Source organism: Bufo gargarizans, chromosome 11 (assembly GCF_014858855.1).
Source record: "Bufo gargarizans isolate SCDJY-AF-19 chromosome 11, ASM1485885v1, whole genome shotgun sequence".
Taxonomy (NCBI): domain Eukaryota; kingdom Metazoa; phylum Chordata; class Amphibia; order Anura; family Bufonidae; genus Bufo; species Bufo gargarizans.
This window is the reverse complement of record NC_058090.1, coordinates 92,767,061-92,782,599: the sequence shown is the minus strand read 5'-3', so window position 1 is coordinate 92,782,599 and position 15,539 is coordinate 92,767,061. Positions and strand designations below refer to the sequence as shown.

Genomic DNA, 15,539 nt, shown 5'->3' with positions numbered 1-15,539 from the left:
CTTGAGACCAGATGTTACCACCTGATATTTTTGGGGTTTTCAACCATTTTAGTCAAATTTGAATCTGTTATTCTCTTGGACCTGGAGCAACAGATTGGAACCTGCACATGAACTGTACACTTTAGTTGTCACAATGAAGTTAGCATTTCTCCATCAACCATCTGCCCTGGATTACATGATTGTCCTTCTTAATTTGTACGTGTTGGATGTGGAGTGTTTACACTGTTACAACATATTGTTAACACATTGCGTCTAGTCATCGTCGTTTTGGCCCAGTGTCCCCAACCCCTTGCGTGTCCTTTCTTCATGGCATTTCAGGGGGAGCTTCCAGAAAATGTGTTGCCTTCACATACTCATTTCAGACTTGCCTTAAACGATGTTTAAATTGAGAAATTGGAGTCATTGGTGCCACTTTTTGTATTTTTTTTTAATATGCGGAATCACAGGCTTCAATTTACAACCCACAAAAAGAAAATAGGGCTTGGAGAGGGGAAGAAGGGTGTCTTCAATAATGACACTATGCTCCTCCTAATGTTGGAAGGCAGTGCCTCGTAACCACACAGCTGTAACCACAACATGAATATAGCTGTCTCTGTGGAGAGTAATGACGGCTGCATGCTTGACTTGCACGCACTTTGCATACATTTCAGAGCTTATATAAAATGTCCCCTTAGGGCTGAAACTCTTGCATTCAGCTGCATATGCTGTGGGACAGGGAGGCGGTAAGGGATGTACAGTACTGTGTAATATTGACTGAGTGTCAAAACAACCACAACACAAACAATGAACCCAATTATCAGATAAAAATGAAATTATCCATGTTCTATGAGGTAAATACATCTAATAATGGGTGATTCTACCACAAAGCTGTGCCACGGTGAAGCTCTAGTCCAGGGATCAGCCACCTTCGGCACTCCAGCTGCTGTAAAACTACAACCCCCAGCACACCAAATGAACATTATCTATACTGATTTAACTGATTTACCCTAATGTATTGATTTTATTCATTTACATAGCACCAACATATTCTGCCCCACTGTACAAAAATTTTCTAACTCGCCATCACCCCATTGGGTCTCAGGACCTAAATTCCAACTTGCTCTATCAGTTAGATTTATGAAATGTGGAGGAAACTAGAGAACTTGGAGGTGCATGTGTTACTCTTGGTTGGATTAGAACCCAGGACCCAAGTGTTACAAGCCAACTGAGTCACTATATAGTCTCATATACTACCATATAGTTGTTTATACTCACTCACACACCACGAAAGAGCTTGTATACTTTCTTATACTTTCACCTAACCACTATACCTGTCAGTTCGGACTGACCTGTAGGGGAATGGTTATATTCCCCAATAGGCTCCCAGGCCCCCAATGAGCGGTGGATGGCACAGTACACTGACTGCATTACAAGCAGCATACAGCATCTTAGCAAGCCTACGTGTCTATATACTGAAGGATGACATCTAGGCACATTGCTAGATTTGCCAGTATCCTCTCTGAGGGGTCCCACCATCTTGACAAAGCTTCCTGGCCTCCCATCATCAATCATCTTGCAGCTTCTTGCTGCTACCTGTACCACATGAGTAAGCATCCTTGGCTCACAGAGCTAAGGGGGCCCCTAGTCCAAGTCAAGAGTAAGGCAGCATGCTACTGAGAGAGTAGTCAGTAATGATAATAAATTTGGTGGTCGGAAATTTGCAAACAGAGTTCAGGTCAGCTAAGAAGTAATTGTATAGTGGGCCCTAGGCACCTTAACACTGTGTACCATACCTGTACGTACCCTCGTACACCACTACAATTCCAATCTCTCTGTTCAGTCACTTGGAAGGGCACACAAATAAGTGGATCTTCAGGTAATTTGGAGGGGCCGAGAAAAGCAATGATCAGCACACTTCTGGATCCAGGGTCCTTTTAACTCTGGTAGAGCTTAGACAGAGCTGTACCACTTGAGCAGCAGTTTTTGGTAGTCTTTTCCATAGTTGTGCAGGTTGAGTCCATGTGTAGGTTGTTTTCCATTGATGGGTTGTAAAGAACTATATAGAAAATTCCCTAATTTCCTTCAGTGGCCATCGAGGTACACATTTTTTGAGGTAATTAAGTATATCCGCTATATTTCACTACACAATCAATCAAAACTTCACCATTGAAGTCCAAGGTTGTCCATGATGACCTCAAAATCGCCCTACAGCTCAGACTGTTTGAATACAAATACGAGTTGATGTAGTACCCAACTGAGATGTATTACGACTTTACTTGATGTTATTTGATGGAAAGGAAAGAAATGGCAGAAGATAACAAATAAGTTTACTGCCTCCAACTGATTAGAAAATCAACATTGGCCCCTGGGCAGCAGACTTGTTAGGAATAGAAGTGTAATTAATTCTTCTGCGAGGAGCTCAAGCTGCGGAAAGGTTGTAGGCAACATGGACGCAGACAGATCTGTAGGAGACAGAGTCGTACTCCAAATATTCAGAGATTGTCTCCGACAGCTATTGAGACCACATGCGAGAGCTCGAAGCCTCCAGTCCTTGTGATGTAGAGCCAGAACCACTGGTCCAGTTCCAGAGAAAGTACTTGACGGTGTAGAGAGACAATGGGATGTTTGACAGCGTCCAAACAGTGAGTGTCTGTTAACTCGTACTATGCCCAGGTCCCCTTGAGACTTACTAGACAGACATCAAGCTCGCTCAGTTGAGTGTCCAGGTCTCTGCTGCCTTCAGTTTATTATTTATTTAAAGCAGCATATTTTAGGGACATCATCGAACAGGCACACATGCTGCCCTTAATTCATAACATATTTCATATTGTAAGCCAAACTTTATTTATGATCATTCATAACAAAATGTTATATACCACAAGAAAGACTCTCACTTGTCCTCAGAAAGTTTAGAAAAATGGGCAAAATTTCCCAAGAAATTTCCATTAAACTGGAACCACAGCGCATGGAAGATGTTTTGTCACAGCTAAGAAACACCTATGACAAAGCTGAAAGCATTCAACTGCTGGACTAGATCCTGGAGGTTTTGTGGGATGTCATTGGGCCTCAATGCAATATCTGTTACATGGCCCCCACAGTATTGGTCTCCTTATATGATGCTGATGGACCTTTTTAGCTCTGTCACACTCCAGTGCCCAGGTGGGGCCATAGTTTTTGCATCCCGGGGATGGGAACCCCTAAAACAAACATTGCCCTAGCCAGTGAGGTTAGGAGTATCTTAAGCTGATCAAATTTTGTAGCTCCCCACAAAACACCCTATTGAACGCCAGCTTTAGTTTTGGGGCAGTAACTAAAATACATTTGCCCCAGAATACATTTCTTCCCAACTGAAGACCTTGATGTTCCTGAGTTCTCTGCATCCTAAAAATCTTTGACCGAATACATTTCACCATTGATGTTCTTGTGCATTTTTGGCTATTACGGTTGAGTTTTGGGTGATTGCTGTTAAAGACTGGACTAGTGACAAATGGATAGGGACTACAAAGTTGACATATAGATTGGGAACTAACAAAAGGGACCTATTATAGCATACCTGTTATTGAGACTATAAATAGTATTTAGTTTCCTTAACGTTATTTTTGGACTCTCTGCTATTTCAGCTTTATGTGTGCACAAAGGAGCCATTGCTGGTCACCGGATCTTCTGGCTCACACCCTTCACTTCTTCCATAATATATTGACTAGTCACCAGTTCATGCCAGGAGTCAGAGCGTCTGCCTCCCTTCTAATGAGGTCCCTTTCTCAAGTCATTCCAGAGAATTGGTCTGGCATGGAAAACCGGTTCTCAGCGTACATCCAGGGCATTGATCCACATGTATCAAGACCCACAAACTGCTCCAAACTCCATATAAGAATTCAGAAGAGGACAAGTAATAAAAATAGGAGATGGAGTAGGCCCACTGTACTGTGTAGTAATGAAAGACAGGTGTAGTCCAAAGTTGGACTCTTGCATGAACTGTTGTTCTCATGTTAATGATGTCTCCATGATATTTGTGAGGACAACATCTTTGGCACCTTACAAAAAAACATGATCGTTAGGACAAGTCTCTATAGGGATAGCCATATATATAGGTTTATCCACTGTATCACGCTTTAGAACCTTACATACACTACAGCTAAGGGGGCATTTGTCCTTGGTACAAGGTGGGAGCCAACAAGTCTTCTACTGAAGTCTACCTCTGCCCGTGTTTTTAGGATTCTTTTTACATCTGCATTCTTCACAGAATAAGCGTCAGACAACAATATTTTTTGATAAAGCTTAACCAGTATATTGAGACCAACCACTTAGACATGTTCATCCTGGCACAGTTAGGAGATATTTCTATATATATAATTTATCTAATTCAGGAAATGGAACCGTGATCTGGAACATCTTCTGTGAACATGTGGACGCCTGATCTAAGATCTAACATACAGTATATGTGAGGATTTGGGTCAGCGTAACCCATAAACTCATCTTCACTTCCTGGCTGTAAAACATTTGTTACATCTGTGTCCTTCCCTACCACAGAGGTACGGGAATATTTTTTTAGTAATTCTGTAATATATTCCCGTTACCCAAATTGCTCACTTTAGGAAAGAAAGCAATTTATCGAATGGTGGAGAGCAATACCATAGAATCAAATTCCCTTTTGGCAGTCTCCCACCACTTGTGGTCCCAATAATGGTCCCTTGGGCTGAGCAGTCACGATTGCACTCACGGGGTGTTTTGCTGCTCAGATGCCCAGAGATCAATTGTAATAAGTGAGGCAACAAGTGTTTAATTTCCCTGCAGTGCCTCCAAAGGAGAAATGAAGCAATACAGGGTGATGGTTGGTGCTGGATACTGCAGATAGTTTTACCTAGTTTTTTTTTGTGGGGGTAGTTTGCTGTCCTAGCCCTGTAACCGGTACCCAGGGAACATGCCTCACCTAGCTACACCCATAGCCTTATGGCATTTATTAATGTCCTAATAGAGACATTTAAGAGAAGACTGAGTTTGATCACATGAACATTTATGTCTAGGTGGATTTATACTGATATTTTTATTATTTGCAGAGCCCAGGTTGTGATGGCATACTAGGATCGAACAGTACGCTAGATACGTGTGGAGTGTGCGGTGGAGATGGTTCTACATGCAAGTTCATCACTGGGACATTCAAGGACACTAATATTCCTATTGGCTACCATAAAATTCTGGAGATTCCAAAAGGGGCCACGCAGATCAGTGTCCGAGAACTTACCTGGAGCCCTAACTACCTAGGTAAGAAACACATGGAACGGGTGGAACAAGGGAGGTTAACAAAATAGGCTCCCAGCAACATGACACATGTCTGACAGAACAACGTTCAGAATAATGGTGGTGTGACCACAATAATGGGTGGCTGCCATTTCTGAGCCTGTCTGAGGATGGAAATATGGCTTGGCTATTTTCCCTTGTCATGTTCCAAGAGAACATTGACTCATAGGGAGCCACTTCCGATAGGTGACACTAGCGAGATGGATACCTGTTTGCATAGTATTTTCCTCTGGAGCATTGCCACTAGCTGATCTCCTTATGGAGGTCCAGTACGAGGCCTATTTAGGATTATCACATTTGTCAGTCAGTGTTACAGGGTTTGGAGCCACATGAAATACACCAAAGGTGGCTTTCTGAGTTTGTAATGGTCCATCAGTAATAAAAAAAAGAATAGCGTTGTGCAAGTGACTCTAAAGTTACTTCAAAACCAAAATGTAGACAGCTATTATTTAGACTTAAAGGGATTCTCTGGGACTAGGTACCTTTTTTGATATTATCAGGCAGGGACTCTGGTTCCAGTGCCAGACTTCCTTCTCCTCTGCTTCCATTGCTGGACTGTAAATGTGATGTGCCGTGTACACACGTCACCGCTGAGGCCATTGATTGGCTGGCAGCAGTAACCTGCATTTATACGGAGCTTCACACTTTTGGTCCAGACGTCCTGAGCTGGGGCTCCACTGACAATTGGGTCTTTTTTTTTTTTTTAACCCCCTGCCCCATGCCTAGCAATGTCAAAAGGTGTTCCCAGTTTCATAGAACCCTTTTAAAGTTGCCGATACTCATGAGATAAATGTCTGATGTGTATAGTATGGGGGGGTGATGTCAAGGGTTTCCATAATGGCAGATGTTTGGGATAAGAAGGCTTGGGCTTAGTGGATTTAAACATGCTGATGCTTTCTTCCTGCAAGGAATACACTGTTCCCAGAAGGGTCTGGAATCTGCCTATTTCCCACTCCCCATTAAAAACATAGGCTAAGCATGCATGTTTATGGTGGATTCATAAGTAATAGTTGACAGCCAAACAAGAACATCATAGGAACAAGGCACTTAGAAGATTTATGAAGAATTTAGAGGTTTAGTAGAGTGGAAACTTGGCTCTATTTGGGGCCCGGGGATGGAAATTCAGTGGAGGATGTAGTAGATTAAATAAAAGAAGGCCGAGTAATTAAAACATTGAGAATTAAGAGCGGAAAGGCTGCATAATGGATATTGAAAGTGGAAGGGATTAGGATTGAGAAGGATGTAAAAACTAAATCCAGGGTAGTGTTAATTATGTTGAGAAAATGGGCACTTTGTAGTATAAAGTTCAGTCACATAAACCATGGTCGGATGAAATTTTTGAAGCTTGCAATTCAGTTAGAACGCCAATGGAGGAGCAACCTAAAGGTCTTCTTGATCAGAGAACAATGTTGAATGAAGGTTGTTCGTAATATATAAAGGTGCAAACATCATGCCATGTCTTGAAAGCTCATTAACTTCTAAAAACTGTTTCAGCTTTGAGAAATCGATCAGGGAAACCCATTATTAATGGTAACTGGGCGGTGGACCCACCTGGAAAATACGAAGTAGGAAACACTGTGTTTACCTATAACCAACCTGGACGTGAGGAACAAGAAGGAGAATCCTTCACTGCCCCTGGACCCACCTCTGAAGCCCTTGATGTCTATGTGAGTATGAACTCATCAAAATTCATTATCCAAAATTTTTGAAAATATTAACCCTTGTTCTTGGGTCCCATTCAAAATACATTCTTAAATTATCTTACCTGCTTCTTCAGTCATTTGCTATTAGAACATTGTGACGAACCAAACCTTGCAGCCGCGCCTGATGTCGCTGCTACGTCGGGCTCACGTGGTACGGTCTCTTAACTTTTATCAAGACATGACGTTCCACACCCCCTGGGGGTACTAAAGGTCAACTGGCCACATTTTTACACACACACACCCTGTCCACACGGGCACGGGGAGTGTGAAAGGGTGGCCAATGCGACCTCCGGCATGTCACGACACTCTCTCTCACAACCCTGACAGGCTGAGAGAGCCCTTTCACTACGCCAGTGAAACAGAGCCCTACCAGCCCGGTAGACTGCCACCAATTCCTTGTTAGATATAGATGGAAGTGTGGATTTGTGGATTGAGATAAAATAACAATCCAAGATTAAATTGTATATTTAATCACCTTAGGGCATACTAGACAACAATACTACATACACAAAAGATATATACAATGGTCAGAGATGCAACACGAAAGTCAGCTACCGGAAAGATGTGTAGGCCTTGGTGCTGCAGTCACATGGGAGGCAGTGATGCCAGCGGGGTTCCTGGTCTCTTCCAACATGATACATGTCGTAACCTCCCTTAAGAAGAAAGACAATGGCTACTGCCTGTGCAATTAAACCTTTGGTCGATCACTCCCCTCCCACCCACTGGGAGGGTCCCACTCACCCTCCCTTTGGGTATGGTAGCTAAAACTCCAAAAACCTAATATGAATCATGACTCCTCACCGGAAGGTCACAGGGAGGCAGTTCTGGTGCCAATGGATCTGGCTGGGTCTGTGGTACATTTGGGGTTGAGTTCTCCATATCTCCCCTTCCTCGGGTCCTATAAGTGAGGGAGGCCCAGGGGAACGTTCAACTCTTCCCGGGATCTCGAAGATGTAACCGGTATATGGCTAAGACGTACGGTAAACTCGTAAATCCTTATGAACTCACTATTCCAGACTGTCTGGGGGGGTTGATGCAGTTGACAAGCTCGGGGGGGCCCCCCCAGCAGGGTGTCATCCTGTCAGAGAAGCTTGCTACCAGTCCTGCTGCTGGAGGTGTGAAATGTTATTGCTTTGAGGCTGAGCTACCTGTGGAGCCAGTTTCCTATGCAAGATGCCCATCACCCCTGACAGAACATTGGCAGGTATCAAATTATATTCCCCCATATTCCTCACAAACATACTTTGCCTTATAACTTATGTTCAGGAGTATGTTACCCAGAATCCCCAGGCTTTTTAGCAATTTGCTCTTTTTATGACTACCAGCTGGACTACTCCGTATCTCTGGAGCTCAGTTGCGAAATGAGGTCTAATGCAAACATTCTACGATGAATGATTTACAGTACAACTGAAGTGATTGCATGGGTGGGGCATCATGTGCCAAGCTTCAGGTTACCTCATGTGCGATGAAAGAGAAGGGCTGCTTGCTGCAGTCTGGGGTGGGCACAGTCAAGAGAGATGCTGCCAGACTTCTGAAACAACAGAAGTTATGAAAAAGTTGCAGGATCTGATTAACATGTGGACCTCATAACAAGGGAAACAGAGAAGCAGGAGACTAGACCAGGTAGACGAGCCAAGAACTTTGGTGGGACCAAATGATTTGTTACTGGGTGGCCTTTAACGTTTCTTCTTTACTTTGTACTATGTACATTTTATGAAAATTCTGTCCTCATGCTGACTTTGGGACCACACCATGGATGGTTGTTTTTTATGCTGCCCATCTGCATAGGATTATACCCATTGAATCCTTTGAGGACCCTTACCTGTTCAAGCAGGATGGGAACAACCCTTCTCTGAAGTCACATTTTTCGGAAACAGCCCTCACGCACCAAAGGAATTTTTTGAACCCTATTTTTTTTAAACACTTGCCCACATGGCTAATGGTTAAATGCATGGGAACCAAAAATAATATTCAAAACATGTCCAATAGATGTTCTAATGGGTGGGATAGCATCTCATGGGTACTTTCTTATACTTTTTGGGCCAATTTTAGGAAATCTAGTTTAGTACGTTAGGCTACAGGACAATATTAGAAGGTGTAGACAAGTTATGTGCCTGGTATTCTGAATGCCTACATTTATATTTTTCCTTCTATTTTTAAAAAATCTTGTAAAAGTAAAGAAAATGTTTCCCGGAGTCTTAAATTCCAAATGTGGTTTTATTTGAAAGCCACAAAATATGGAACAACATTTTCTTAAATTTCCTGTTTAAAGGGAACGAAAACATAGTCCATTTATTGGAACATTTTATAGAAATGCTCTTTCATTGCTATATCGTTCACATGAGATTAGGCAGTCCTTGAGGAACCCAAAGCGTACGAATGCCACTTGGTTGACCATTGCTCAAAAATATTCAATGAGCCATATTTTGGAGCAAAAATTCACATTGAATATACACATTTTTACAGAAAATTCCTCTAATCAGTCATCGCTGGTACATTGTAAATGCCAGATTATCTAATATTCTAGGAATAGTAGGGAATAATAGGGAACTTTTAGAGGAATGTTTAAAATAATCCACCAGAATTGATCAAAGCTGGATTATCTAACCTTCTGGATATATAAGAAATGAAAGAAGGAAATTCAATTCCGCTGCTGGATTATTTAAAATTCTGGATGATCATAAAACTCAGTTTTAAAGCTACTGTAGATACATTTTAAGAAATGTGAACCCAAAATCGTCTACTTTCATTGGGTATTTAATTCTTTCTGCTCAGGTTTCTGTATAATTCCACAATAGATTGAGGTTCTTTGGTTAAAAAGAAGTTCTGGGTTATCAGACTCTTTGTTGCGGAAAAATGTGTGGGTGCGTTGCGGGAACATGCACGATTTTTCCATGCAAGTTCAAAACATTGTAATGCGTTTTGTACTCACGTGAGAAAAATCGGCATGTTTGGTACCCAAACCCGAACTTCTTCACAGAAGTTCGGGCTTGGGATCGGTGTTCTGTAGATTGTAGTATTTCCCCGTATAACATGGTTATAAGGGAAAATAATAGCATTCTGAATACAGAATGCATAGTAAAATAGCGCTGGAGGGGTTAAAAAAAAATCTAAAATAGTTTGACTCACCTTAATCCACTTGATCGCGCAGCCGGCATCTCTTCTGTCTTCTTTCTTTGTTGTGTGCAGGAACAGGACCTGTGGTGACATCACTCCGGTCATCACATGATCCATCACATGATCCATCACCATGGTAAAAGATCATGTGACGGACCATGTGATGACCGGAGTGATGTCACCACAGGTCCTGTTTCTGCACACAGCACAGAAGACAGACAGAAGAGATGCCGGCTGCGCGATCAAGTGGATTAAGGTGAGTTTAATTATATATATTTTTTTTAACCCCTCCAGCCCTATTGTACTATGCATTCTGTATTCAGAATGCTATTATTTTCCCTTATAACCATGTTATAAGGGAAAATAATAATGATCGGGTCCCCATCCCGATCATCTCCTAGCAACCGTGCGTGAAAATCGCACCGCATCCGCACTTGCTTGCGGATGCTTGCGTTTTTCACGCAACCCCATTCATTTCTATGGGGCCCGCGTTACGTGAAAAAACGCACAAAATAGAGCATGCTGCGATTTTCACGCAACGCACAAGTGATGCGTGAAAATCACCGCTCATGTGAACAGCCCCATAGAAAATGAATGGGTCGGGATTCATAATCCTTTTTGGAGCCAGGATTGGGACACTACTGGGGACACTGCAGGACACGTGTCATTTCCCTGCGGTCTCCTATGATCCTTGCACAGGGCCGCAGAAAGTTTATCCAAACACCGAAAATCTCCCGAAAACAAATGCGATCAGCAAAATAGGAATGTCAGGCGATCAGCAGGAGATAGGAGCTGACGCTGGACGGTGAGATCATGGCTGCTTTTCTAATGAGGTGGCCCTCCGCAGGCAGAGCCCTCCGCTTTTCTTTGCTGACCCTCGCCCTAGTTGGGACATGCTCAGGTCTGTATAGGTCATTATAATGATTCATATCCTTCTGCTGACTGATGAGCTAACGGTTTGGAAATCCGATTGAGCTGCAAACTTTCCCTTTTTTGTTTTCTTAAAGGGCACATACAGTTTTGCTACCGATTTTCTAATACAAAAATATATAAATAAAGCAAATTTGCAAATAGTTTTCATTAAACACATCCCTCTATTTTGTGAGTACAGCTCTTAGACAGACCTATGTGTCTCCATGGTAACAGACTACAAACCTATTGTGTAGTCGGATCCTGCAGTCATGTGATACCCCACTGTTTTTAGGTTAGATGGAGCGAATCAACACAACAGACTGTAACCAAGGAGACAAATGGGTCTGTGCAGGAGCTGCACACACACAAAACTGTCGGATACGTCCCGTTTTTCAGTGGGTCTCAAAGTGGGTGGGAGGTAGACAGATGTGCATGCAAGTGGATGTGAAGTCTCGTGAACCAGGAGGATCAGGATGAACAGTCTCTCGTTTCTCTAAAATTGGAAAAATGTTGCAGTGCGAAGAATTGTGGACTGACAAAGAAAATGTGATTTTTGTATACGTGAGGTGTTTATTTTCTAACATAACACAAGTGGCTTCCAGGCTTTGGCGGACATGTCGCGGCAACTGATCTGTTACACAGCAGTTTGGAGACCAGAAGCCTCTCTGTAAACAAATGCTCATCAGAGTGTCGGCTCATAATGATTCTATAACATCCAGGACTGTGATCCTGGGGGACTAAGAGGTCACATGTCACACTCTGCAGTCCTGTGTAATGATAGAGGTCATACAGTGCAGTCCTATGTAATGATAGAGGTCATACAGTGCAGTCCTATGTAATGATAGAGGTCATACAGTGCAGTCCTGTGTAATGATAGAGGTCATACAGTGCAGTCCAGTGTAATGATAGAGGTCATACAGTGCAGTCCTATGTAATGATAGAGGTCATACAGTGCAGTCCTATGTAATGATAGAGGTCATACAGTGCAGTCCTGTGTAATGATAGAGGTCATACAGTGCAGTCCAGTGTAATGATAGAGGTCATACAGTGCAGTCCTATGTAATGATAGAGGTCATACAGTGCAGTCCTGTGTAATGATAGAGGTCATACAGTGCAGTCCTGTGTAATGATAGAGGTCATACAGTGCAGTCCTGTGTAATGATAGAGGTCACACTCTGCAGTCCTGTGTAATGATAGAGGTCACACTCTGCAGTCCTGTGTAATGATAGAGGTCACACTCTGCAGTCCTGTGTAATGATAGAGGTCACACTCTGCAGTCCTGTGTAATGATAGAGGTCATACTCTGCAGTCCTGTGTAATGATAGAGGTCACACTCTGCAGTCCTGTGTAACGATAGAGGTCATACTCGGCAGTCCTGTGTAATGATAGAGGTCACACTCTGCAGTCCTGTGTAATGATAGAGGTCATACAGTGCAGTCCTGTGTAATGATAGAGGTCATACTGTGCAGTCCTGTGTAATGATAGAGGTCACACTCTGCAGTCCTGTGTAATGATAGAGGTCATACAGTGCAGTCCTGTGTAATGATAGAGGTCATACAGTGCAGTCCTGTGTAATGATAGAGGTCATACTCTGCAGTCCTGTGTAGAACAGAGATCATACTGTGCAGTCCTGTGTAACAATAGAGGTCACGTGATCCTGTGTAATGATAGAGGTCATGCTGTGCAGTCCCATGTAGCGATAGGTATCATTATGCAATCCTGTGTAATGATAGTGGTCATGCTGTGCAGTCCCATGTAGCGATAGGTATCATTATGCAGTCCTGTGTAATGATAGAGGTCATGCTGTGCAGTCCCATGTAGCGATAGGTAACATTATACAGTCCTGTGTAATGATAGTGGTCATGCTGTGCAGTCCCATGTAGCGATAGGTATCATTATGCAATCCTGTGTAATGATAGAGGTCATGCTGTGCAGTCCCATGTAACGATAGGTAACATTATGCAGTCCTGTGTAATGAAAGAGGTCATGCTGTGCAGTCCCATGTAACGATAGGTAACATTATGCAGTCCTGTGTAATGATAGAGGTCATGCTGTGCAGTCCCATGTAGTGATAGGTATCATTATGCAATCCTGTGTAATGATAGAGATCATGCTGTGCAGTCCCATGTAACGATAGGTAACATTATGCAGTCCTGTGTAATGAAAGAGGTCATGCTGTGCAGTCCCATGTAATGATAAGTCACATTGTGCGATCCTGTGTACTGATGCAGATCACGCTGTGCAGTCCTGTGTAATGATAGAGGTCATACTCTGCAGTCCTGTGTGAAGAGACAGAAGTTACATAACACAGTCCTGTGTAATGACAGTGGTCGCAATATGCAGTCCTATGTAACCATAGTCTCTTACTGGTATATACTGGATATTATGGAGACTTGTATGTTTAGGAGCTATAACACAGCCATGACTGTTAGGCCTCATGCACACGGCCGTTGTTTTGGTCCGCATCCGAGCCACAGTTTTGGCGGCTCGGATGCGGACCTATTCACTTCAATAGGGCCGCAAAAGATGCGGACATCGCTCCGTCTGCTGTCTGCATCCGTTGCTCCGTTCCGTGGTCCGCAAAAAAAATATATAACCTGTCCTATTCTTGTCTGCGCTTTGCGGACAAGAATAGGCAGTTTTATTAAAGGCTATCCATGCCGTTCAGAAAAATCCGTGTTTTGTGGACCGCAAAACGCACAACGATCGTGTGCATGAGGCCTTATTCTCAGTCCTCCTAATGCAACGTCTACAGGAGCTGCAGCACCACCTAGTGTCCAATCCTTCTTATTGCAGTTTGGATTTATTGAATTTAGGGGTAGCCGTAGCAGGTGCTGTTGAAACCTCTCTAAACTTGAATCTCTTGGGCTTTGATGCGAAATCTATAGGAGCCCCCCTCCCAACTGCCACCCCCATTTATAATACTGCTGTACATCTTTGTACCCCCCAAGTTCCATGTCTTGCTGCAACATTTGCACCCTTTATAGCCCTGTATCTGTTTATCCGTATGCACCACATGATGGGGCATTTTAACCAAGGCCTTATGGCCCCCAAAATTTTCCCATTTTAATGCAGATTTTTTTTGTTATAAAAACGTCCCCTCGTGTCTAAAATTTCTATATATTTGACAGATTTCTCTTTTCCTCTCCCTTGGCAGATGATATTTCAGCAGGACAATCCTGGTGTCTCCTTCCAGTATTTCATCTCCTCACCACCCGGCTCTGATAACCCCAGTCACATCTCCCACGTCCCGCAGCAGGAAAACGGTAAGTGCCCCTTCAGCAGTAAGTGTCTGACATGTTGAGTTGGCTGGGCCTGAAGATAGCTGTAGATGATGTAGAAGTGACTTTATAGGGGGACCTACTCTTCAGGAAGCTGAGGACAATCCAAAACAGTAAGGAACGACCATTGTTTCTCATCCGTGTCATTGGAGGACACCGACTTGACCGTGGGTATAGCTTTTACCACTAGGAGGCGGACACTGAGCTTCTCCTTTCAGCTATACCCTTCCTACAGGGAAATCAGTTTTAGCTTAGTGTCTGTAGGAGGCAGACCTCCCTGCGTTGCAGGCCTGCTGATTTTTTATTTTCTTCTAGTGGGAGTTTAAGGCAGTTGTAGCTGCCTGCACACCCACCCAGGAGACCATGGGGTCCCCAAGCCCGATGCTCCTTCCCGGTCTCTAGAAGCAAAGGGAGGACCAGAGGTTCCTAAAGCCTCTGCATCCCGCCAGCCTTCGGATCACATTGGCCGCCCACCACAAGTCCCCTCTGTTTCCGATGTAGCGTCCCTCCTCAAGGGGCCGCACACCGAAGGTGGTGATCTGGCTGGAACCAGGGGATGCATAAGATGCCGGACGGGTGAGTATCACTGGTCCCAAAGTGCTCCCCCCCCCCTTTTCAACATCCTCCCCTTCTCAGGTTACCTGTCCTTCCTTAGAGCTTGTTACCTCCAGGCATGTTCAGCTCCAGAGCGTAGGGGAAGGCTGCAGAAGTCTCTGGGGTACAAAAGCTCCCTATTCCAGATGGCTTTCTATATTTCTTCCCATCGTCTTCGGTCCGGGGCGCCACCAGGGCCGCTGCTAATTGAGGCCCTGGCTTCTCTGCGGCCTACTCCCGCATCGGCTTCCCACGGGTTCTTATCTCCCGGCCGGTGTCTCTGTTCGGCCAGGTCTTTAGTGCTACCTCGAGTCGTTTTACTGCAAGCGGTGGGCGGTGGCGGAGGCCAGCAGCAGAGTCGGGCCTGCCCCCAGGATGAGTTCTCCCCGCTCCCACTCCTTCAGCTGGGGCGTAGAGTTTTGCAGACGGCGGTTCTCTAATTGGCCGGGGAGGGGTTTGTTTAGGCCCACCCTTGGGACTGTTCTGCAACGTCCCATGGTCAAGCCTGTGTCCCCCAATGACACGGATGAGAAAACTAGATTTTTGTACTTACCATAAAATCGGTTTCTCTTCCGTTCATTGGGGGACACAGCTCCCACCCGTTCTCTAGTTTTTTTTCTGGCCTTCGTGGTTCTGGGTTTGTACATAGTTTGGT

General features: G+C 43.9%; 1 protein-coding gene across 4 annotated transcripts in view; it reads left to right on the top strand.

Annotated features, from left to right (window-relative positions):
• The window catches only part of LOC122921234 (ADAMTS-like protein 4), a 116,438-nt gene that overhangs the window by 86,656 nt on the left and 14,243 nt on the right, over window positions 1–15,539 (top strand). For all 4 annotated transcript variants that reach the window (XR_006387012.1, XM_044271201.1, XM_044271202.1 and 1 more), the window contains exons 7-9: window positions 5,037–5,241; window positions 6,772–6,944; window positions 14,167–14,275. Coding sequence is in view for 3 of the 4 variants with exons in the window: in XM_044271201.1 (XP_044127136.1) it covers window positions 5,037–5,241; window positions 6,772–6,944; window positions 14,167–14,275 (487 nt within the window). In the remaining variant the exon portion in view is untranslated. The remainder of the gene's footprint in view (window positions 1–5,036; window positions 5,242–6,771; window positions 6,945–14,166; window positions 14,276–15,539) is intronic.